The 25682-nt window shown below is 37.4% G+C and overlaps 1 protein-coding gene across 1 annotated transcript in view; it reads right to left on the reverse strand.

Moving 5' to 3' along the window:
• MDN1 (midasin AAA ATPase 1) overlaps positions 1–25682 on the reverse strand; it is a 155615-nt gene that overhangs the window by 48608 nt on the left and 81325 nt on the right. Inside the window, exons 35-56 of the mRNA XM_037518752.2 lie at positions 24489–24686; positions 23080–23187; positions 22376–22564; positions 19068–19157; positions 18717–18980; positions 18321–18582; positions 17894–18053; positions 16355–16471; positions 15279–15487; positions 14235–14383; positions 13672–13883; positions 13238–13458; positions 12252–12365; positions 10086–10218; positions 8943–9058; positions 8063–8196; positions 4143–4300; positions 3524–3644; positions 2992–3205; positions 2416–2647; positions 1974–2100; positions 591–761 (exon numbers count right to left, since the gene is read on the reverse strand). Of these exons, the coding sequence (XP_037374649.1) occupies positions 591–761; positions 1974–2100; positions 2416–2647; positions 2992–3205; positions 3524–3644; positions 4143–4300; positions 8063–8196; positions 8943–9058; positions 10086–10218; positions 12252–12365; positions 13238–13458; positions 13672–13883; positions 14235–14383; positions 15279–15487; positions 16355–16471; positions 17894–18053; positions 18321–18582; positions 18717–18980; positions 19068–19157; positions 22376–22564; positions 23080–23187; positions 24489–24686 (3699 nt within the window). The remainder of the gene's footprint in view (positions 1–590; positions 762–1973; positions 2101–2415; positions 2648–2991; positions 3206–3523; positions 3645–4142; positions 4301–8062; positions 8197–8942; positions 9059–10085; positions 10219–12251; positions 12366–13237; positions 13459–13671; positions 13884–14234; positions 14384–15278; positions 15488–16354; positions 16472–17893; positions 18054–18320; positions 18583–18716; positions 18981–19067; positions 19158–22375; positions 22565–23079; positions 23188–24488; positions 24687–25682) is intronic.

A 25682-nucleotide genomic window follows, 5' to 3' on the forward strand; every position in this document is an offset into this window, starting at 1 on the left:
TTCCAATTCTTGTAATATGTCCACAGAAATACAAAGATTTTCACAAGGGTAGTTGATGCAGGTATGCTTGCTATAGAGGAAGGTGTGGGTTGGGGAAAGAAATCTCAACACTTATCAGTAAGTAAATAATTAAACTCTAGCACACAGTTCTGCATCTACTTCTGCCACTGGTATAATGAATATCTTAAAAAGAATAATCTGGAATGACAATATAGATTTCTTTGACATATTATATAATCAAAGACAGTGATCTTAGTTTATACCCGCTCCCCCAACACACACACAGCCTCAGAGAAAAGAATGGTAATTTCTAGTGAATTCCACATTACACATATACATTTCTAATTTACAATTCTAGAAGAAATATTTAATCAGAAAAGAAGTTAAACACTTTCTAAGGAAAGCATTTTAAACTTTATGAATTTCCCATATCACTTAACATGAAGTATCTTTTTTGAAGGTACACTAATATCCTGCAGAAAAGAAAGTACTGTAATCACTACTTCATATTCTAGGAATGTTTACTACTAGATTTGTTGAGAATTTTTCCTACTACCACCAAACACTTTAATGATTTTATGCCAACAAACCTTCAATGTGGAGTCTAAAAGGGATTTGGGCATATCTCTTGGCTGCACACAAGGCAGAGGACTCCAAGTTAGCCAATACTCTGGATTTGTGGTCACAGTACTGCTCCAGAAAGACATAAATGTGGAATTAAATAACTCAGGCCACAAAGAAACGATTTCCTCGGTAGATACCTAGCGATAAAAGAATAATTATATTAAAGAACATTTGACAAAGATTCCATAAATCAAGTCATAAAATCTCTTGTCTTGGAAGACTCATGTAAAGCTAACATGGGGTTTACGGACATTAACTATAATGTTTCTCATTTCCTGTCACCCTAGTCATTTACCCTGTTTATAATTTTAGGAAACAGATCTACTTTCTTAACACTTAATGAGATAAACCCCTGGTAGGAATTTAAAGTTAAATTTGGGCCTCCCTGGTACCACAGGGAGTTAAGACGCAACCTATGAAGCTATCCACAGCCACTGCAGCATAAGCTCGATCCCCAGCCAGGGAGTTACCCACATGGTGCAGCAGACCTCTCCTGACTCACCCGCTGCTCTCCTCAGCAGAGTATTTCAGTCGATCTGCCTGTTGTTCCCCACTCTGTCTCCGGTGAATCCTCTCACCCCCCCCCAACTCTGGCCTGTACCCCAGTTCTTGTATGCACAAATAAATCTTTAAAAAAAATAATAAAAATAGAAAGTCAACAAGAGATGTGGATAAAACACTATTTTAAAAATTAAAGACTACAATAATGAAGCTACATTAATTAAAGTTTACCAGAATTCACAAAAGCAGTTATGTTATTCTGGAGGGGAAAAGTAAAACCATCTCACAATATATTTTAGAGCAAACAAAAATATACTTTCATTTAACTTGAAACTGAATATAAGGACTCTGTGGTAAGAGTTGTAAAATACCTACATAATTACTGTAAAAGAATACTAAAAACTTGGGCCTCCCTGGTGGCACAAAAGTTAAGCATCAGCACTATCTTAGTGGAAGCTATCTGCAGCCACTGCAGCCCAAGTTTTATCTCCAGCCAGGGAGCAACCCACATGGTGCAGTAGATCTCTCCTGTCTCACCTGCTGCTCCCCTCAGCAGTATATTTCAGTAGATCTGCCTGTTCTGTTCCCCGCTCTGTCTCTGGTGAATCCTCTTAGTTCCCACACCTCTGGCCTAGTACCCCAATTCTTATATGCATAAATAAATAAATCTTTAAAAAAAAAATACTAAAAACTCTCCCCTTTTCAAGTTAATTCAGTTAAGGCTGAAGTTTGCAACACAAAGTTCTGAGGTTATAGAAATAAAACAGTCTGTAGCCAAGCTGCCACAGAAAACCTAGTCCACTCAATAGTGAAAAGAAGGCTTACATGGTTTTTGGGTTTTTTTTTACCTTTGGATGGTGCAGTAAAAACCAAAGCTCTTGAAGCTCTTTTGGAGCAATTGGTGTGTACTTAAGACAAAATGTGATATGATGACGTATCTCTTCATCAATGTGCAGTTCTTGATTTTTGCTGGACCTGTTCCAAAAATAATGAGAATGGGTGTGCTATGGGTTATCAATGCAATGCTAGAAAAAGGCTGTGTGAAGGAATATGAAACACACAGAAGTTAGAGTATATTTATTTAAAAATGAACAAGCCATTCTACTGAAGAAATACCTAGTAACTTTTAGGGGTGAAATCAAAAGAATCTTCAGAAGGAGCTTTTGCTTTCAAAGGTGGCAAGTGACCTCTCTTTGCTTCAGCAACTATCAGCCTCAAGACAAGATTATGCTTTTGATTCACATACAGGATACATGAAATAACCTAGTAAGAAAATAAATGGATTATTACCTTCTCAGACAAGCCTGTGTCATAAAATTGACTGTCATTTTGTACTGCCAAAGCATAGCCAGGTACTCCATCGCAGGCCACAACTGAACCCTCCTGGTGAGTTGGATTAAGGAGGTAAAATTAGGCTGGGGCAGGCAGGAAGCTTCACTTGACTTTTTCTCCAGAAAACCAAGTGAAATTCCTTTGGCTTTTAATTCTAGACATTGAACATTCACAAGATTCTTCAATTTATCTGGAATAAAGACACATGGTATTATAGTGTAGTAGCCAATAATATAGGCTCCAGGTTCCCAACAGCATGAGTTCAGCTTAATCTGAGTTTGACTTTTTACATCTGTTAAATGATGCTATTTTTTAAAAAAAAAATGATGCTATTAGTCACTGTATTGTTCTAATGATAGAATTCAACAATTATTTTTTAGGCTGATGCCTGATTTTTTTTAATGATAGTGTTTACAAAAAAAGCAAAAAGGGGAAAAAAAAGTAGAAAATCTAAAGAAAAACAAAACATATTGATTACAGGGCAGAAGATACTTTCAGAGCATTTGTCAGCTGGCCAACCTCCAAGTATATTACCTGGATTGACATCTTCTACAATATTAGCTGTGAGAACCCATCCCCAGGCCTTTAGGAGACTTTTCTTTAATATCCATTCAGAAGCAACCACTTGGAGACAACTCATATGTTCTTGCCATCCACTCTCTCCTAAAACAGGCAATGGTGGGTCCCTGATGGCAAGGGCTTTGTTAAGGACTTTTAATTGTGAAAAACATTCTACCACCATCTTGTCCTGAAACAACAAACCCAAGAAGAGAAATGAGGTCCTTTGAAGTAAGGAACATATTCACATCTGAAAAAAAAATTTAATGATTTCCTTAATGGTCTAGAAAATACAGGGCATGTTTACTTTTACTGCTCTCAGGAGGTAAGTTAAAACTACCAAGCCTTAACGGCCTCAAGAATAAAGTGTAACATTTAGTATTTGTTGAACGTTTAAAAGTTAAGCTTTGCAGGTAAGAATGAGTCTAACTGAATGTCAGTTGCACACTCCAGGAAAACTTATGAAGAGGTCAAATCTTTGTCTTTATTACATGCTTCCAAGACGTACCTTAAAAGGAAATGGTCGTCCCAGAAACTTTTGCAACTTCTTTATACCTGTAAAGCCACCAGCTGGGCTCCCCAAGCAATTCTGAATATGTTCTGAGACGTTCTGAATGTCTTTGTAATATCTTTCAAGAATAAATGGGTAGAAGGAAAGTAAGAAAGGAGAAAATGCTGGGTAGTAAGAAACATCACTTATATTTTACATTTGATTTATATTCACCAAGAGGCTAAGGGACTACACCAAAGTAAAGCTTTAAACAGAAACAAGTTTTAATTCTAACCCCCCCCCCCTTTTAAAAAATATTTATTCATTTATGCACAGAAGAACTGGGGTGTAGGCCAGAGGTGCAGGGGGTGAGAGGATTCACCAGAGACAGAGCGGGGAGCAGAACAGGCAGATCTACTGAAATACGCTGCTAAGAGGAGCAGCAGGTGAGACAGGAGAGGTTTGCTGCAGCACATGTAGGTTAGCTCCCTGGCCAGGGCGAAAGACTGCAGCAGTGATAGCATTACAACGCTGAGACTTAATCCCTACACCATCAGGGAGGCCCTCTAAACAATTTTCTCTTTAACATCATCAATACTATAGAGATTAACTTTATCATTCTAAATATGAATCTTACTTGTCTTCATGATTCATTAAGAGTTGGGGAATCTGACGGACCAAATGTTTGAAAACCCAGTGCCAGTGAAGAGCAAGCAGGGCAAGGCCAGGGGCATCCACTTTTACTGTGTCAGCCACAGTCCAAAACCGGTCCCGCCATCGCACAGAACCTAAAATCTAAAAACAAAGTAAAAACAAAACTGCTCACAGAAACCAAACAAAACATCAAAGACAAACTACAAGACTGACCCTTGAAAGTAGACTGTAGATGTGACATGCTCAGAAAGGGAGGGGAGGGGCAGGAGGAGGAAGAGTGGGAGAATAGTGACAAGTGGGGAGGAGAGTGCTGTGGACGGTGGTAGAGGACTGTGGGCACTCTGATGGTGGGAAATAGGGTGACCACACCTAAAGGGGAGAAATCCTATTGTGAAAAAATAAACAGCGATGTTTAAAAAAAAAAAAAAAAAACCTGCTCACAACATCTCCCAGTAAAAGACAGGACACAGACCTCAACAATTTATCAACATTCAATAAACATGCATCAAGTCTTGCATTTGAGGAATATTTTGGGGGACATTAAGGCAGAGAAGGCAAAGATCTTCCTAGTATCTGAATTCGGAGCTATTAGAGAAAATGGAATTACTGAGTCATAGGTCAGTAGGTGAGTATAGGTGTAATTTTATAAGAAACCACCAACTTGTCTTAAAAAGCAGCTGAATTATTTTGTATTCCAACCAGCAGCGTAAGCAAGTTCCAGTTGCTTCACTTCCTTGCCAATACTTGCCACTGTCAGTGGTTTTAATTTCAGCCATTCTATTGGGTGGCACCTTCCTTTGGTTTCATTTTTTTTTTTAAAGATTTATTTATTTATGCATACAAGAACTGGGGTATAGGCCAGAGGTGTGGGGTGGGAGGTGAGAGGATTCACCAGAGAGAGTGGGAGCAGAATAGGCAGATTTACTGAAATACACTGCAGAGGGGAACAGAGGGTGAGACAGAAGAGGTCTGCTGAGCCATGTGCATTGCTCCCTGGCCAGCTGGGGATCAAACTTGTGCTGCAGTGGCTGGAGATAGCTTGACAGAGCTATCTTTAACCCCTGCACCACCAGGGAGGCCACTGTTATGGATTCAATATACCTTTACCTGAAAATTAATAGTGTTGCAGTTTTTCAAGTTCTTATAGTGTATTCATATATTTTCTGAGAAGTATCCAAATTCTCTTGCCTTTTTTTTTTAACTTGGGTTTTCTTATTATTTGCTTAAATAATTTACATGATTTATAAACACATCTCTTGATGTTCTTATTTTCTTAAAGTTTTCTACTTTGATGAAATTAATTGACTTTCTTCTTTTATGAAGAATCTTATGAAATCTTTGCCTGTCCTTAGATTGTGAAGTTTTTCTCCTGCTTTTTTTTTAAAAAAAGATTTATTTATTTATATAAGCACTGGGGTACAAGCCAGAGGCTCAGGAGGGTGAGAGAATTCACCAGAGACAGAGCAGGAAGCAGAACAGGCAGAAGGACTGAAATACACTGCTGAGGGGAGCGGCAGGAAAGACAAGAGAGGTTTGCTGCGCCATGTGGGAATCTCCCTGGCCGGCTGGGAAGCAAACCGGCACTGCAGAGGCTGCAGACAGCTTCACAGCACTGCGCTCAACCAGCTGCGCCACCGGGGAGGCCCATTTTCTCCTTTTTTATCTTTTAGACAGGTCATAGTTTTAGCATTTATATTTAGCTCTACAATCCCTTTCTAAGTAGCTTTTTTATATAATGAAAGTTAGGTTAAAAAGGTTCATTTTTGCTTTATACAGACATTTAGTTATTTCATCACCATTTTTTTAATGTACTATTTTTTCCTATTAAATTACCTTTTCATTCAGATTAGGGTGGAGGGAGTTTAGGTGAAGAGAATTGACAGTATGTTAGTGTCTACTTCTGAATTCTCCTTGTTTCATTGGTCTATATGTCTACCCTTATGAAAATACCGTTTGTTTAATGTAGTTTTATAATGCAAATCAGGCAATGTGAGTGTCTAACATTCTTGTTCTAATCATGTATTTTTTTGTAAAGGAGTCACAAGTGATTCCCTTCAGAGATTCCTTAAGTCCAAAGCTAGTTTCATAATAAACCATGCCACAGTGTAAATAAAACCATTTACACTGGTAGTAAAATGGGGGGGTGGGGGAGGAGAGGGAGAATGAACTGGCAAAACTTGTGTTAAAAATGAATGAAGTGGGCCTCCCTGGTGGTGCAAGGGGTTGAGACTCAACCTATGAAGCTGACCGCGGCCACTGCAGCATGAGTTCAATTCCCGGCCAGGGAGCAACCTACATGGCGCAGATTTCTCCTGGATCGCCCGCTGCTCCCCTCGGCAGTGTGTTTCTATCGGTCTGCCTGTTCTGTTCCCCATTCTGGCTCTGGTGAATCCTCTCACACCCCAGCTCTTGAATGCATAAATAAAATAAATCCTTGGGAAAAAAATTTAATGAAGTGAATCATTTCAAGAAAACAATTGAAAAGTATTTCTGATCACAAAATTCAAACTTTCAAAGAAAGTTGGGAGCTTGACAAGTCCCCAAATTAAAGATCTTTCGATACGGTTTGTGGCCTTTTTTTGTGGGTGTTGACTTTATTAATTTAAAGAATGAAAAATGTCAACATTTAGAAATCTGTTAACTCAGTGAAAATATTTTCCAATTTACCTATGCATTAACTATAAATGCACACAAGGGTCAAAGTCCATCCAAAGTGTAAGCCAATGGACTGATACATGACAAGTTCTATGGTATTTTTTCCAGATTCCACATTACAAGTAATTGTCACAAAACCACCACCTGTCAAGTTATGATACAATATCAAGGGAGAATATTCAAAATTAAATAAGTTGACTGTTTTACACATTCCTCCCTTTTCCAACCTCATAAGTGTAAGAGGCTGATTTTTCTTTAAAAATTTCAACCCAACCAACATATTGCAACAGACTGAATCTGTCAGTTCAAGAAAACTGAGAAACATATATGATATTCCAACTTCCTTCTGTAAAATCAGGAGACAGAAATGTAAAACAATTCCATTATTTTCATTTTTTTTAAAAAAAAAGTTTTTTCCTTTTTTCCTTAAAATCAGGATGTTCATATTAACAAGAAATGGGTTTGCCACTGTATTTTTGAAAAAATATATAAACTTTTTAAATTCTCAGACTTCCTAATGCTTCCTAAATGATAGATTCAACCACAAAAACAAAAAACTCTGTGGGGTTTTTGATAAATTTAAGAACATAAAGAGGTCTTGAAGTCAAAAAATTTAAGACCTGGTACTCTAGTTTACTGTAATTATAGTATTTCAGATTAAAAACTCAACTTAACCATTATATGACAATGATGTCTAAGAATGCTCAAGTGAATTAAAATGTAGCTTAAAATTCCAATGTTCACCAACATGTAAATGACAAATAAAATGTTGTACACTCAGTTGATGAAATACTGCTCAGCAATACAAAATGCTAGAAAACACAACAGACCTATAGTAACAAAAAGCAGGCCAATGGACACCTGGTTGGGAGTGGGAGCAGAGAAGATGAAAGGAATTCAAGAAAATATCTTAGATATACTATCTTTAGTGTAGTTATGTAGTTATAGTCTCACAGGTGTATACATGTCAAAGCATATGAAATTGTACATTTTAAACACCTGTGTGTTTAAATTGGTTAAATTAGGTGAATTACTCTATTAATCTCTGGACATTTTAAAGCTTCTATAATGCTTTAAAATATATACATATTTATACATACATGTATATATTTTAATTTATTAAAAACAATTAAACTTCTCAAATACTGGATATAAAATAACAACACTGAAGTTAGTCTTGCCCCTAAGAATCTTTGCACCAAGACACAATGCTTTTTTGTCTGAAATAAAACAGGTACATTTCCTCACCTCATTGATGCTGACATCAGACACCACCCCCTGAGAGGACTCTACCCAACGCAGGATCAGTGCGTCAAAAAGTTCAAAAAAGGCAGCAAGGTTGACCACAATTTCATGAGGCAGGCTGTGGTAGCTCTCTGGATCTTAGAGTTGACATAAAATAAGGACATTCTTTCAGATTTATGTTAATATCTGGACATTTTAATTATCAGCTACAATTTAGAACTCAGTGTTATCCCCAGCAGGTCAGTTTTTAAAGGTTGAGATCAGAAGCAAATTCTTTACCTACTATTATTAACTTAGTGGATCAGGTATGTATAGCTACAGACTACTATATTCATGATGTATTAATGAAAAAATGAAGTTTTTTGCTTAGATACAAATGAAAACTAAGTGAATGTATGTTTGGATGGAAAACTAACACAAATATGAGAAGATACAAATGAATATACTAGTAACAGCAGTGCTGCAAAAGATGTTTTCAATTTTTACACTTCTATAGTTTTTTCCCCCAAACATGCAGAATCATCTTTTGAATTAAAAGTAAAAAAAACATAGAAGAGAGGGGAAAAACCTCTAATCAAAAACTTATGAGCATGTATGTTTCGAGATAACAGACAAGGGTTTCAAGTTCTGGCCCTCCTACTTGCTAGAGATGTAACCTTGAGCAGCACATTTTACATCATAAGTTTGCTATGGAAAGTAAATGACATCAAGGACATATAAAAAAGCAATTATTACTATTAAATAAGGGAGCAAGCTTAAAATAAGCCCAGGAAATGAAAAGGAATCAGTATGACCAGTGGTGGCTGCTGAATATGTCTCTCAACTTGAGCAACATTATGCAATCAGATGCATAATTGAAGACAATGAACAGTAATGTTCTTACCTTTATGAAATTCAAAGGACATTCTTAAAACACTATTTCTTAACTTTTTGCCACCAACAGAAACCAAATTTGCTTCAGTAAAAATTCGTTTTTGCCGGTCAAGATATATAATTGTCCTGAAATGAGATTCAGTAACTTAATAGCTATTGGTCAACAATACTTTTCAATCCTATCCTCTACCTTGGAACCCTTGGGACATCACTGTCCTTCATGGTGCTGTTCCTTCACTGCCCCTGCAAATTCTGGACTAGAGAGATGGGGATGAAAGTGATGAAAACTAAGGTGGGGGGAAAGAGGACAGATGGGAAAAGAATGCTATCTGGGTGGACTACTAGGCTTCACTGTTACTCTGCCATGATCTGACAAACCGCACTATGAATTCCTAAAATTGGCTGTCATATAATTAATGTATGGTGTTAGAAGTTACCCAGGGAGGAGGGAGAGGGGGTTTTTAGGGAGCTTCTGATGTACTACAACACACTCATGTGTGAGTTCACTTTATAAAAATTCATCAAAACTGTGTATGCTCGTTATTAAGTGCACTTTTCTACAATGCACATTTATGCCTCAACTACAAATTTATTTTTAAAAGTTTATTACACTGATGACCATTTTAAAAACACTACATTACATTTAAAAAGTGAGGAAAGACCAGATTATGGAGTAACTAAGTAAATTTTCACATCAGTGCATACTTATGTACCCAAGTACTACACGTCTCCAGCATTTGAGAATGGGAAATGACTTGGATAGACGCATGACTGTGGGAAGGACCTCTGAGAGAACAAGTAGGTGAAAATGGAAGGTCCTGGGAATCACAAAATGTAAAGAAACGACTAACCCTATGATAAGGGATTTACCATAAATTAAATCCCACCATTAATGTTAAAGTAGCTCTTCAAGCACCTTACTAAATTATCAAAAGCCTGCAAAAATGTTCAGGCTTTTTGATGTCAGTCAGAATTACTTGTCTGAGTATAGAACATGAAGGAGAGGAAGGTAATCATGTCTAACACCAACCATTTCCTAAGTTCAAAAAATTAAACATACACGAACTATATATGACAGTTTTAGAAAAAGTAAAACCTGTGAAGTCAGTGTACAGTGAGGCATACTGTGCCCAGAACAGCAGGCTTCACCTACTTGTTTGCAACGGATTCTAAAAGGGCAAAGAGCTGTTCCGGTTGGTCTGTTTGTGGATCAAAGTCCATGGAATTTCTAATGATGTCCAATGCCTGCATATTCCATCGGGGGTCCAGACGGATCACAAATTCATCTGTTTAAAAAAAAAAAAAAAATTTCAGAGTTTTGGGAAGTTATTGTTGTTTTGGACATTTGCCTAGTAAATTTCAGATGAATATTTTCAGTTTCACTTTGATCACATTCAGTACTGATGGAAAAGATGTGGAACAGGAAAATGCTGGTTTCAGCCCATGATATTGGAAAAAGTAGGGTTCACCAGCTTTTACACTGTTTCTTTTCCAAATAAAAAATGTTTTAAGTTCTAAGAATTTGTTATATTGTAGGATATAAAGGTAATCCCTGTTACAACATCAACATTCACATCAATGCATTTACCTGCCCAGGCCTCATTATAGGTCAGAAAAGGATCCATGAATTTTACCCACTCTTTTGCCATTAACCATACACAAAAAGCTAACTTACATGGCAGAAAATGAATACAACTCAACTTGCTTTCATTAAGAAAATTACTCAAGAGCCTTATACTTAAAAGCCATTTGTTTCTTAGCATAAGATCAGGTTGCTGCTGCCACTTCATGCTACTTTAGTTCAAACTTGGTATTATTCTGTAAAGCAGCAGAGATCAATCCCTGACACTGTCCATGGTTATAAGAATCCAAGGGAGGGAGACAGGACAAAACAATAGGAACATGAACTTAAAAGTGGCTGGATATGGTCCTTGGAGCACTTCAAGTTTTAAAAGCATACATCGCACAATAAAGACTGACAAATGCCTGCTTCGAACAGCAGAGTACAAGGAGGGAAGTCACATCCCACAGTTCAATAACATTATCTAATCTAGAATTACCCAATTAAAAAGGAAGGTGAAAGTACAGCTAATATGTTCCAAGAGTTCCAGAGCTCAGCTATATATGCCAAAAAAGGAAACCTGCTACTTTACTCTAGAATTGTTCTCCCAAAGACCAAAATCCTTTCATAAATGGAAAACAATGACTTGGCTCAGCCACAATCTACTACAGTGTTTTGCTCTATAGTTTGATTTCTTCTCACCAATCATCGCATTACCTTTACTATACATAAGGTAACTGGTTCAGCACAAAAGCATCATGCATTCTTTTTTCTGAACCAAATGGCTATGGGTATGTTTCGATCAACATCAAATGAAAATGAAGGTAAGAAATTTAAAAACCTGGCTTGTGAAAATGCCCCCATCTTCCTCATTAATGCTTATGTTTAATCAACACTATATTATTCTGTTCCAGTAAATAACATTACTATCTTACTGATTAATAAAAAGGAAATTCTGAATACCTCATATGTTAGGTTGGATGGTTATCTTACCACTGTTTTTGTAACTTGTATCATATTATTAAAGTTTTGTATTTTCTGAAAAAAACTGATTCTCCCTTGTTTTCCCTTTAAGTCAAATACATCAGTTGAAAACTCTTCCTGTTACAATAACATGCCATAGAATGTAATAAGGGACCCCAAAGAAATGAATTTAATTCCCATAATTTAAAAAAAAAGACAAGCAGTATGAATAATGGGCCCAATCATAGATCAGTTTCTAACCAAACTGGGGTTAAGAGTCCAGTCTTCTAATTCCTATGTTCCTTCTACTATATTATATTTCATAATCCTATTTTATAAACTGAAATACAAAGGAATAGCTTCAACAAACAGGTAAAATTTTGCATTTGGATACTGAGTCTTCTTTTAAAAATGTATTGTTTGTTATAGTTTAAATTCTTTATTTTTAAAAAAAAAGATTTATTTATTTATTTATACAGGCACTGGGTACAGTCAGAGGCGCGGGAGGGTGAGAGAATTCACCAGAGCCACAGCGGGGAGCAGAACAGGCAGAAGGACCAAAGTACACTGCTGAGGGGAGCAGCGGGCGCAGCAGGAGAGGTCTGCACACCATGTCGGACCCTCGCCAGTGGCTGGGGATCAAACTGGCGCTGCAGAGGCTGCAGGCAGCCTCGCAGCCCAGTGCTCAACTGCTGCGCCACCAGGGGAGGCCCACAGTTTTAAGTAATTTACCCATGAGCTCCATGGACAAATTTCATAAGCAGTGCTGAGATGGAAATCAAATCAATACATTACCTGTTATGTTTGGTTGTACTATTTTGATGATATTACTGACCCCAGCAGAGAAGGGATTGGAGTAAAAATTCCTGAGAGCTGCAGCACTGGCTTCCAAATGAATCTGTATGGACTCTATGAAGGAAGGAAAAGCAAATGTTAGTATCTAAAGCAATGTTATTCAATCAAACTTTCCACAATGACAAAAATGTTCAATAGATGCACCGTCAGAGTAGCCACTAGTCACATGTTAGTGAGCACCTGAAATGTAGCCTGTGCAACTGGGAGTATGGTTTTACTTTTTATCCACATTTTAGTAGCTATATGTGGATAATAGCTACCACAGTACAATGCATATAAGAGTATTAAAAATTCTTGTAACACATAGTTAGACATGTAGCATTTACTTGCCTTACCTACATGTTCTCATAGAGTAGAAAGGCTTGTGTAAACTCAATTACTTTAGCCAGCAAGTTCTACCAACAAATTCTATGTCCTGTACTTTATGACCTATGCGATTCTGTAACTGCTGCTTTTTCCTCTCTTAGGATGAAAAAAGTACAAAGAAATTGTGTGCCAATTTAGAGCACTAGTACTCAAAAAAGATTACATTCTTAGGTACTTTTAAGGGAAATCAATTTACCAGTAGCAACATCTTTTCCAAATAGAATGGCTGTACAAACAATAGTTATACTTCAAAGCAGCAAGATGTTCAAAAAATTAACAACACATTACATCTGTCTTTTAGATTTGATAGAAAGATGAGTAGATCCTCAAATGCTAAGGACTACATCGGGAAAAAATTTTCCCTGGGACACATCTAAAGCAGACATGTTCCTTAATATTTTAACAGCTATACAGTTATGCTAAGTCATAAATTTCCTGGTAGGAGATCTTCGATGTGTAATTTTAACAGGGTAGTCACAGAATAACACAGCTGCTGAGTTACTAAAACAAAGTAAGTGTTCTAAATCCCCTCATTATACAAATGAAGCTTTTCTACTCACCAAGTCCCTGTGGTATATTCTTTGCTAAATGACAAAGCCATTTAACTCTGAGCATCCAATCTTGATTGGTTGCTCTTTCTATAAGCAATTTAACAGCCATGGCCAAAACATCTGGTTCATCAATCCAATAAGCATCCACTTCAACTGCACTGAATTTCAAGCTCTCAGGGTTGGAAGACTGCATAATTTTCTCTAAATCTGACAAGGTAAGGGGTTGACTCCTGAAAGTCATTGAAATAGGTGATGTCAGTACTGGAATAAACTTATATATTTTAAAAATCCAGGAACATAATTTCACAAATAACGGATCAAAGAGATTGTAATGGGAAAAAGATGAGTAACCATCAAAGGAGCACGATAAAAACATTACTAAGAAAAAAATAACAACCCCAGTAAGGTGCCAGAAAAACACACAAGCTCCAGGTTCCACTCACCTCGCCCAGCTGTTTGTTCTCATGCTCATCCTATTAAGGCAATAAGCTAAGATCTGCCCATCACTTCGAACTATAGAGAGGTGAGAATCTTCCGTAGCAAAAAGAGCAGAGGGTAGAGAATCTGGCCACAATCCCATGGCAAGAATGGAGTTACCCCAGGTTTCATGTGCTTGCAGAGAAGAAACATGCTTCTCCAGTAAAGCCTGAACAAGCTAGAAGGAGATAAAATACATGGTGAACAAGAACCAACATATAAGTGCTAATACCAAAAAGCTAGCAGAGTAATAATAGTTTTCTAAGTTTCATGTGGCTATCTCACAACAACAATCATAAACGTTCTTTAATGTACAACATTACAAGTTAAATTATTTTCCTAGTCATAGATAAGTCTCAAGAAAATAGTATTTATATTTCAGCTGTTTTCCAGAAAAGTCCCAGATCTCTGCTAGAGCATAACTGCTGTGGTAGCCTCTCTTATGTTAAGTTGCCATCAATGAAAAGAATTTCCTCATATTAATTGTACTGCTACAACTTAGAAAACTATTTGCAACACTTCATAGTACCTTCTGGTTTGCTGGTGAATGCTGAGAGGCAACATATGCTTCCCAGCATGCTTCAGAAAAGGCTCTGTCTAAACTCAGCCCCCGCTGCAGGTACTGGACAATGAATACAGCTGTCTGAATTAGAGTTGAAACAGAAGATACTGGAGATCCTAGAAAGAAAAAATATTGTCATCTGTGAGCACTATATTCTATAAAATCTCCAATGAAATAAATAAATGTCACCTTTCCACTCAAATCCACCCAAATACTTATTTTAGAAAGCCTTCTATTAAGTGGACTCTAGGGTCTCACTAGCACACAATGAACTCACAGGAACATTCATATACCATTTGTCCCTCCTTTCTCTCTCCGCTTATCAGTACTGATATTTTCAGGAAATAACCAGATGATGCATTTGTAAGTGAGATAAAACCTGATCACATAGACCCTTAATCTAAAGTTGACACAATGAAGATGGCAAAAAACATACAAAAATCACTGGCTTTGAAAACCAACAGATCTACTTTCAAGTTGTAGTTGTCATTACTAAATCAGATCTCAGCTTTGAGTTACTCAACTTCTCTGAGACGTATTTGTAAAATGGGAACACTGGACCTAACATATACTGGTTACTTAGTAAATAGAGTTTTCATATTATCATGTTGCTGTTCTGTTGCTCTTCCTTGTATATTACAAAATTTAGAAGTACCAACTAACAGTTGAAAGTTACTGCTTTATTCCACCTTCAGGAGAATCAATAATGGCCCTGAAATTATGAGGTACAAACTATCGAGAGTCGTATTTTTCCAAACGCAGGCCTCCAAGTACATCCATGAGGATTACCCAGGTACCTTCTTTAAAATGCATTCATGCACCTGATCCAGACCCACTGAACTTAAATCTCTTAGAGGAAGAAAGGTACCAGCATAGCTACATTTTTAACAGGCTTTCCTGGTAATTTTTACTTCTGTGTACACTAAATATAAAAACTCCCTAGTGGTCAATGAAACATGAATTTCTATAGCATAAAACTCTGCAAGGAGCTCTAGGAGTCAAATACTTTACCTACAACGGTGCTTTGTGTTTCTGTATGTAGAGCCAAGAGAGTGTCACACACATGATCCCCCACCAACCCAATGCTGTGCAGCAGAACTTTCAAATCCAGGTCATCAGGGATGTTCCCATCCCCTTCTCCTGAAATGTAGATTTCTAGTCCACGATTTCTCATGGCTCGAGATATTTCTCCATGAACAGGATCCATTGAAAGAAAAAGTCTAGCAACATTGCAATTCAAAAGGAAAAAGTATTAAAATCCCAGTACAACCAATGGTGCAGCTCAGCAATAACTTGTAAGAGCAAAACCTATGTTGCTCATCTTGCTTAACTTTGCATCAATACAGCATATCATTTTCTTTAAACTTAACTTTACTTCCCAACTAAGAATTGTATGTTGAGTGCACCTGTCTTTAGTGCTAAAAACTTTAAAATTCTTACTTTCAGATAGTACCCAATCAGGCAGTGGTAATTTTTCATTCTAAACCACATATATAGAGCAGAAAAAGGAGCAGTGTATTCTGAAATAGCTAGTTTCACCTATTCAATGCCCATCAAGATCTCCACCTAATGGCTATCTAACATGGAACACATATCTCCAACACTAAAAGTTGATTTCCTGCTAACCCTCCCATCCAACATCAAATGTGCTCCCTTACCAGGCCGCCCTTCTCAATGAATGACATCCCCATTAACTTAAGCCCAAAACATACGTGTCATCCTTGCTTCCTCTTTTTCCCAACCCTTATTAAGTCCCACTAATTTGACCATGTTAGGCTAAGCTATCATTATTTCTTGCCTGAATAAAGGCAAAGGCTTATCGAAGTGGTCTCTCTGGTTTCATCTTTAACCATCAACCCAAAGCAAGGACTTCACTTCATGTGTTTACTGCTTTACCCCAGAGTCTCCCCAGTGCTTAGCAAAACTAGAGCCTGAATAATAAACTGGATTAATGAATGAGTGAACATGCTTATATGACTGACCATTTTCATATGTCATATGACCCCATTTATATTAGGTAAGAAGGTTCTACCAAATGTTTACTTTTGCTGTCGGATGCTTAGGCAGAACTTAAAAGGCATAAATACCTGAAATTGGGATTTGGTGTTATTGTGGGAGTGGATCCATCTATCATTCCTCTCTCACTAACAGTGAGGACACCTCCAGGTTCAAGCAAAGCATTCAAACGGTCCAGCACTGATGGGCTGCAGAGAGAATTCAAAAGGTGGACAGGCTCACATGTTTTCACTGCACAAGCCTCCCATTGCTCTTGAACCATATCTTCCTTTCAGCATGGATCACTCTCCACATGGAATTAAGATCTCTTTCAAGAGTAGATCCCCCATAGATTAATTTTGAATCCCCCAAGGCACACAGTCCAGAAAAAATACACAAAACATTTGAGCAAGTAAATGGAATTAAGGAAACAGTCAATGATATTAAAGCAAGCAGTAAGAAGTTCTCTTTCCCACCCCCAACCTCCCAAAATTACCCAATCCATTTAAAGGTGAATGAATTTTAATTTGAAACATTACGATAAAAATAGTTCCAGGTACAGAAATGCTTTATCTGACCTATAGCAGCTCCTCCTGTGCTAACTGCATCAGTACAGCAGTTTTAGACTTGTCCTTTTCCTTACTTTAGAATAAAAACTGATAAGCACTCATCACATTGACTAAATGTTTGCCCTGTGCTAAGTCTCCATTTAAAAAATCTGCACTAAAAAATGATTCCAGGGCCTTCCTGGTGGTGCAGGGGGTTGAGCACAGTGCTGTGAAGCTGTCTGCAGCCTCTGCAGTGAGCACAGTGCTGTGAAGTTGTCTGCAGCCTCTGCAGTGCGGGTTCGATCCCCAGCCAGCCAGGGAGATACCCACATGGCACGGCAGACCTCTCCTGTCTCATCTGCTGCTCTCCTCACAGTGTTTTCAGTCTGTCTGACTGTTCTGCTCCCTGCTCTGTCTCTGGTGAACCTTCTCCCCCTCTGAAACTCTGGCCTGTACCCCAGTTCTTGTAAACATAAATAAATCTTTTTTAAAAAATGATTCCAACAAAAGGAAAAATTCTGATGTTAAATAAAAAGTCTAATTCAAAGGATATTAGCTGGGAAAGTCATCAATTTTGTTAACTTTCAGTTCAGCTCAAAACTATCACACAGAACTAAATCCTGCAGCTGTCTGGATGACTCACTACCACTGTTTTTTTCAGCTCACAGAGAAAGGTATAGAATATGGCTGAGGATGAGTTTCTAGTTAAGAAAACAGTGGAAGGTCTCCCTGATGGAGCAAGGGGTTAAGCACAGCAATGTGAAGCTATGTGCAGCCTCTGCAGCACAAGTTCGATACCTGGCCTGCCAGGGAGCTACCCACATGGTGCAGCAGACCTCTCCTGTCAAGCCCACTGTTTCCCTCAGCAGTTTATTTCAGTCAGTCCGTCTGTTCTGTTTCCACTCTATCTCTGGTGAATCCTCTTAACACCCGCCACCCTGCACCTCTGGCCTATACCCCACTTCTTGTATACATAAATAAATCTTTTACAAAAAAACACACAATTTCTACCCGATTACTACTTTAACAAGTATATCCCAAATTTCAATCCAGCCCATTAGTGATTAGGCATGAAGTCCTTACTTGCAGAAGTTAACATTGTCCATCAGAAGCCAGTCTCCAGACTTGAGGGCATGAACTAACATGCTGTCAACCCATTCAAATGTGCCGTGGCTATGTCCACTGGCTGACTGCATAAGCTTCACCCCAAAGCTTCGGAATTCATCCACTAGTTTGGTAAACTCTGAAATGGCACATTCATAGCACTTAATTTCAAGCCATGGCAATCAAAAAGAAACAAATTAGCTTAGTTACCAATTTCCTGTTTGCTTTGTTTAGTATCACCAATTCTAAATACTTTATATCAGGTTCATCTTACTTCCTAAGACAAAGATTTCCAGGTACTGGTAGTACATAATCATTAAATACTAAAAATTATGGGTATTATATTAAAAAATATATTACTTGTAAATGGCACTGTGGCAATAATAAATGTTTGATACATACATACCTGCCTTAGAATATGAGTTGATTTTATTGTTGAGTCTCTGCATAAGCAGTAATACTGCTTCCAGCTTGTTGACAACCTCCATTGTAACATCTTTACCACCTTCTCCAAGACTCTTGGGCTTATAGGTCAGAAGAAAATGACTCCAAGCACGAAGCACTACTTCTGCATCATCAGAACTGATAAGGAAGCTATCTCTTAGCAGTGCCCTTACAGTGCCCTCCACCTTCTCCAGCAGTTGCCTCCAAGGCCGTATAAGATCAACCTACAATTTTCAGAGCACACGAACTCCACATAGTCATTGGCCAAAGTCAAAGAATACTGCTATAACCAACACAGAAGACTATCAATCAGACCACAGATTGTTTTTGCCTGCAAATGTGAAGGCAATCCCATTACCTGCTCAAATCCTCCCAGAAGCTCTGTAGTGTCCATTGCACTATTCATAGCCATGATCTTCAATGTGTGACCGGTAAGGTGTGCCAGAAGCTGGACCAAGCTAGTCTTGCCCACAGAAGCTGGGCCCACAAGGATGACCATCCAGCTCATCTGTACACACTTCATAACTGATTCCAGAGACTGTAAGGACTGGTGTAGAAGCAACAGGGGACGGCGGGATGGGGGTGGTACATAGCTGCCACGGGAAAGGACTGCATGGCCCAGCTGAAAAAGACACGACCGTGAGATTCACAAGCGTGTCTACAAATAGAAGAAACCATAGAAAACTGTGAAAGATTACTCTAGTATTACCTGAACATCATAAGGAGTGATGTGAAATAATCTGGTTCCCATGTATGGCTTGGAATTTGAACCAAATACATCCTTAAATACATTAACAACCTAAAGGAAGAAGAATGTGCAATCAAAATACAAATCAGTACATGCCCCCTTGAAGGCATTCTTCTAGGAAATGTGCACAGCAGTATAACTCATAATATTCTGAGAACACCAGTCACTATTTCCTCATTCTTTTGAATTTTCTTTTATATAAAGGATAGACTACATTTGTTTACTTCTTCAGAATGAAAGCAAATTTAGCCTCAAAATATTTGAGATTCCAATGAAAATGCACCATAAATTAAAATAAAGACATAGATACGATGGCAAATCTAAAAATGAAAGCTAAATTTGCATTTATCATTCAAGAAACCGCCTAAAAAAAGAAGGTAGAAGAGACTGGGTAATATGAAGATTATGAAGAACAATGTCCATGTAATTATAAACATCTACTATGTAGCAGCCATTGTATGAGGTACTTTAATCGATTATTTCTGATCCTTGTAGCCTTGCAAAATAAGTATTGTTTCTGTTTATGGTCAGGCATAAAAGGATTCACAGGAGTTATAGGACTAGTTCATATGGTAATTACATATACATTTTTTAAAGATTTATTTTATTTATTTATGCATACAAGAACTGGGGTGTATGCCAGAGGTGCAGGGGTTAAGAGGATTTCCCAGAGACAGGCAAATCTACGGAAACACACTGCTAAGGGGAAGCAGCGGGCGAGACAGGAGAGATCTGCTGTACCATGTGGGTTAGCTCAATATGGGTTAGCTCCCTGGCTGGGATCAAACTCATGCCTGCCGCAGTGGCTGATGATAGCTTGACAGCACTAAGACTTTAACCCCTGAGCCACCAGGGAGGCCCCAACAGGTAAATTATTTTAAATCAAAGTCAGTTTGACTCCAGAAATACCACAATATCTTGGATAAATATTTATGTAGAAATGACAAGCAAAGTTTATCCTCTAATCAATAATTTACATTCAGTTATATATTTTGTTAGCAGGAATACAGTTAGAAGACTTACTGTTAACACTATTTTTCCTCTGAATGTATTTTATAAATTTAAGAGGAGTTACGAGGCAGGGTGAAAGTTTTGTGAAAATACTTTCAGTTCACAGAAGCAGGAAAACTGTTTTAACAAAACAGTAATAACTATATAAGTCATTGTACAATGGACTGAAGGCAGAAAATAAAATAAATAGATAAAACCATAAACAGTGTCAAACATAAGTCCAAAAGCAGCACAGGAGAAAGTGTTCTTGCCACCTCTCTCTGGGTCCAGACAATTATTTAAATATTCCATTTTAAATCATATAATCTCTTTTCCCTGATAATCTACCAAAGGGTTAACATTACAAATTCTTTCACTGACTAGCGGGCTTATGTAGTTTCATAAAGTCAAAATCAATTTAATTGAATGCTCCCCATTATAACCTTTCTTTTTACATTATCTTTTCGAACATTTTTTTCCCTGAGAAAATAAAAGTACTCTATTTGGAGGAGTGAAGGAAACCTTCCACACCCTGCAGTGACCTGTCTAACATTAATTACCCTATTGGGGGGGGGGCAATGTCTGGTGATAATAAATACACTGTAATTACTAAGCTGCTGGTATATAAACAATATTATCAATAATAATGGAAAAACAGGGCTTCCCCAGTGGTGCAGCGGTTGAGTGCCATGCTGCAAAGCTGTTCGGAGCCTCTGCAGCGCCAGTTCGATTCCCCGCCAGCCAGGGAGAACCCCATGTGGCGCAGCAGACCTCTTCTGCCTTGCCCGCTGCTCCCCTCAGCAGTGTCTTTGCTCCATCTGCCTGTTCTGCTCCCTGCTCTGGCTCTCGTGGATTCTCTCACTCTCCCACGCTTCTGACCTGTACCCCAGTTCTTGCATAAAATAAATGAATCTTTAAAAAAAATGGAAAAACATATTAGTTGAACATTTTCCCCTAATGACTATAAGCCACTGCTTATAATAAATGAGTTATTAAAATCTAGGTAGATTCTATACACCATATAAAAAGGGCATTCAGCAACATAATGGAAGGTATGTGAAAACCGTATTTGGCAAGGATTAGCCAAATCTTCACATTTCAACAGGAGGACACTGCTTCTAAAACATTTGTATATTAACTAATTTGTTTTTAAATAGTTGTGATGTAGAAAAGAGCAACGAAGTGGAAATCTCAAGGCTGGCCAGCAGGCTTTCCCACTTGCTCCTGTTGGGTCTCTGGAACTCTGAGTCCTGGGATCCTCACCTATAAGAGGTCCTGGTGCAGCTGTTGTGAACAGTCAGTGAGAATGGACTATAAATATCATTTAAAAAAGCAAAATGCACACAATTACAGCTTCATCAGCTGGGAATTCTAGTGTCACTTTCTATGAATAGGTATTATTGTTTTCATTTAGATACAGAAAATCTGTATCATTTATTTATACTTTATTTTTTAGATATTTACTTTATGCATACAAGAACTGAGGTACAGGCCAGAGGTGCAGGGGGTGAGAAGATTCACCAGAGACAAGAGTAAGGAACAAACAGGCAGACTGACTGAAATACACTGCTGAGGGGAGCAGCGGGCGAGACAAGAGAGATCTGCTGTGCCATGTGGGTAGCTCCCTGGGCGACCAGGGGATCGAACTTGTGCTTCAGAGGCTGCAGATAGCTTCACAGTGCTGTGCTTAACCCTTTGCACCATCAGGGAGGCCCTATTTATACTTTATTAAAAAAGTTATTTAACTGAGATGTAAATACACTGTACAAAAATGAAAAATGAAGTAATATATAAATAAAAAATAAAATGTAGTTCCAAATTTAAAAAGGTTATTTATACTTTATCTATTTATTTATGCTTATAAATTTTAAATATTTTGTAACTTGACCTTTAAAAACAGAAACTTTCCTCTTCTATTGGAGACTACCTATCTCCTCCTGCTGCTCCCCCTTGTGCCTCGAAAGATGAAGATGACCCAGTTCTTTACTGCTGGAGGCAATACTGTTTTAAGATGGTCTGCAACCATGGTAATTTAGATGGATAAGTAATCATGGTGATTTAGGTGGATAAGCAGTGTGTCTCCTCCAAAGAAAGAGACTCAAGATATATAACTGTTAGATTATGTGTTTTTTGTTTTTTTTGTTTTTTTTTTACTTTTAATTCTGAATTTCCAAGCAGTTCTACAGGTTAGTATTATGAATGAATATGCCCATTCTCTCCCTTAAGAAGAAATCAATTTTCAAAGAGAAAGAAACTCAAAGCGCAAGTGTTAAGCTCACCTTTTCTTTGTCTTCCCTGGTTCTCATTCTTTCACCATAGACCAAAAACACATGCTGACCAGGATCATAACACCCCGGGGACTGGTCAACCAGCATCAACTGACACCAGCGGAAAAGATCACGGAGGTTGAATTCCCAGGGTCCTCCTTTTTGCCCCCATTTCTTCTCGACAGTTACTTCATGATCAATCTAAAATGAAAATACCGTTAATGGGAAACATGGCCCACCAGTGGGCATTTGCAGTAAATACTATCAGTATACAACAAATGTGATGCAATCTGAAAGAGAAATTAATAGACTGGATTCAGATGTCTCCTCCCAACCTAGACTTACAAGTGCCAGGGATAACCGAAAAAGATTAAAATCAATACACACAATAGAAGTGAAATAATGTAACTCTCAAATGAGCTTACTTTTTTTTTTTTTTTAAAATACACTGCTGAGGGAGCAGCGGGCGGCAGGTGGGACCCTCACCGGTGGCTGGGGATCAAACCAGCGCCCCAGAGGCTGAGGGCAGCCTCCCAGCCCAGCACTGAACCATTGTGTCACCAGGAGAGGCCCAAATGAGCTTACATTTATACAAACTTTGGAATTATAAGTGATTTATTTTTAGAGAAGCTGGTAATTTGATAGCATCCCATATGGAGAAAAAGGTGGGTCAAAAAGAGGAAAAAACAAAACTAATAATATAAGTAGGTACTTACTTGATTGTTGAAAGCAACCATTTTCTTAACAATATTTTTGTCAATAGCTGGAAACAAAGTACCAGCAATGAACTCCATGTCAATTACTGAAAGGGGATCCACAAAGACCTAGAAAACCCAAAAATAATGTGAGGAAATGCCATTTTTCCTCTCTTCCATACACCAGAAAGGAGTACCATGTCTTGTTATGTTAAATTTTTATTTAACACCAAAATAACAAGGCCTCAGTTTTTTAATGTATGCATGTACATAAATGTATAAATGTAAGTTATATAAAATGTATATGAAATATATAAAAAATTTTACACCTGTATAAAATTTAGTTACATAAAATCTTGCATTTTAGAATAACGAATCATAAAGTCTTTGAAATATAGAGCAACACAGGTTTCTCTTTACAGTTCCAATCTAGTGAATTAAAGGAAAAAAAGATATATGTGATTTTTTTAAAAATATATATGCTTTGTTGTTTTCTTAACTTCCTACGTACTTGTATTATGTAAAATGCTCAAAAATTTCTGGATGGTAGGTATATGAGCATTCACCATAAAATTTGTTTGACTTTTCAATATGTTTGAAATATCTCATGAATAAATGGTCTTAAAAAATACTCAGAAAATTCTTAAATACCAAAGGACAAGGACATTAAGGAAAGTGAACATAGAAGTATTTCCAAACCTCTAGCCAAGCTCTGAAACATAGATGTTAAAACAAATAAGTATATGTGTGTGTGTACTTGCATACACACCTCTCCTCTGCAAGTAGAATAAAGGTAAAGGAAAAAAAGAAAATACCAAGTATTAGCGATTCACTTTGGAATGGAGAATACTGAATCTTTCATTCTTCATGGTAGTTTCCAGTTTTTTCTCATTTTTCTTTAATTAAAATATATATTTCATTATAAAAAGATTGTAATATTTTAACTGATCACACACACACTTAAAAAAAGATGAGACTGATGGATTTTGGGTACTTTGATGACAGAACAACCACAGTAACCACACCTGACAGGAGAAATCATATATTCTCCAAAGATGTGTGAGAGAAAGAGCTAAATTTAAAAAAAAAAAAAAAAGGCAACACTAACCCCATCATGAGTGCCCTGCTCTAAACAAAAAGAGGTCAGAGTGGCCTTATGCAATAAAATCCTGAAGAGTATGGTGACCTTACTTTCCCTCCTTCAACTGGTAATATTCCAAGACCCCAGGGCATAGATAAAGGGATTCACATGAAGAGAAATGATATTGGGAATCAGTCACATTAATATTCATCATATAAAGACATGAAATTGAGAAGCAGATCATTAAACTGATCCTTATTCTCACAGTGAACTTGCTAATAGTGATGTGTCAAAAGTTTTTTCCTGGCAATCAACCCTTATAGTCTCTGCAGCAAACAGCAAATCTTACCTGAGTGAATCTATTAAGGAAAGATCTGGGCAAGCCCTTCCTTCCACCTCCTTGTTTGAAAGGATTTTGACATCCAAAAATCTTTGTCTTTTCATGTTGCACTTGAAAGCTCATTCCTAACTCAGGAACATAGATTTCTCCTCGGTGGTCAAAACAAGCATTGAGTCCTTCTAATACAGACTGAGAAGCCAGGTTAAGCTATTTCGAGAACAAAGAAAGTTGATATATTATATGTACTCTTTAACAATAAACAAAGGAATAATACATACAAAAGTAAGATAATGTTATTTTCAGGAAGAGGGAGCTCAAAAAGCACTTACTGGTAATTCTATTTCTTCAGTTGAGAGATGGGCTGATGTATTTTCTATTATTTCATAGATATGATATAGATTTTGACTATACAAACTACTAATATTTTAAAGTAAACTGAATATTCAGATTGTATTTTTTAAAACAATTAAAATCTTCTCTAAAATTAAATTGTATCAATTAGATGCACCTATGTTGACATATCCTATAAACCATAGCTAAAACAAATTTGCCAATACACAGATTTTTGCCGTGGGATTTTTTTCAGAGATAACATAAAATAGCTCCTATGTACTTAAATGGCGACCCTTGTCCACTTTGGTAGTAATGTATACTGGTACAGCCAGCAGCCACTATGAAAATCTGTATGGAGATTTCTTAAAAAATTAAGAAATACCATATGATTCAGGTATTCAACTTTTGGGTGGTTAGCCAAAGAATACAAAAAACACTAATTTGAGAAGAAGGATGCATCACTAATGTTTACTGCTTTATTTATAATAGCCAAGATATAAAAACTGTCCATTAATGGCAAAAGATGTGGTATACACACCTCCTCCTCCTCAGCTATTAAAAAAAAAATTAAATGTTGCCATTTGCAACAACATGGATGGACCTTGAGGGTACAATGCTAAGTGAAATAAGTTAGATTTTACTCATAGGTAGCATGTAAAAAAACAGCAAACTCTTAAATACAGAGAACTGATGGTTACCAGAGGGGAAAGAGATGGGGAGGAGTTACGGGTGAAGCTGGTAGTCAAGGGGGTCAATTGTACAGTGATGAATGGAAACTGGACTTTTGGGTGGTGATCAAATGCATACAGATGGATTAAAATGCTATACATCTGAAACTAAACACTATAAATCAATGTTGCCTCTATAAAA

This window comes from Talpa occidentalis, unplaced genomic scaffold (genome assembly GCF_014898055.3).
Source record: "Talpa occidentalis isolate TD23 unplaced genomic scaffold, MPIMG_talOcc4v2.1 talOcc4.2, whole genome shotgun sequence".
Classification (NCBI taxonomy): Eukaryota; Metazoa; Chordata; class Mammalia; order Eulipotyphla; family Talpidae; genus Talpa; species Talpa occidentalis.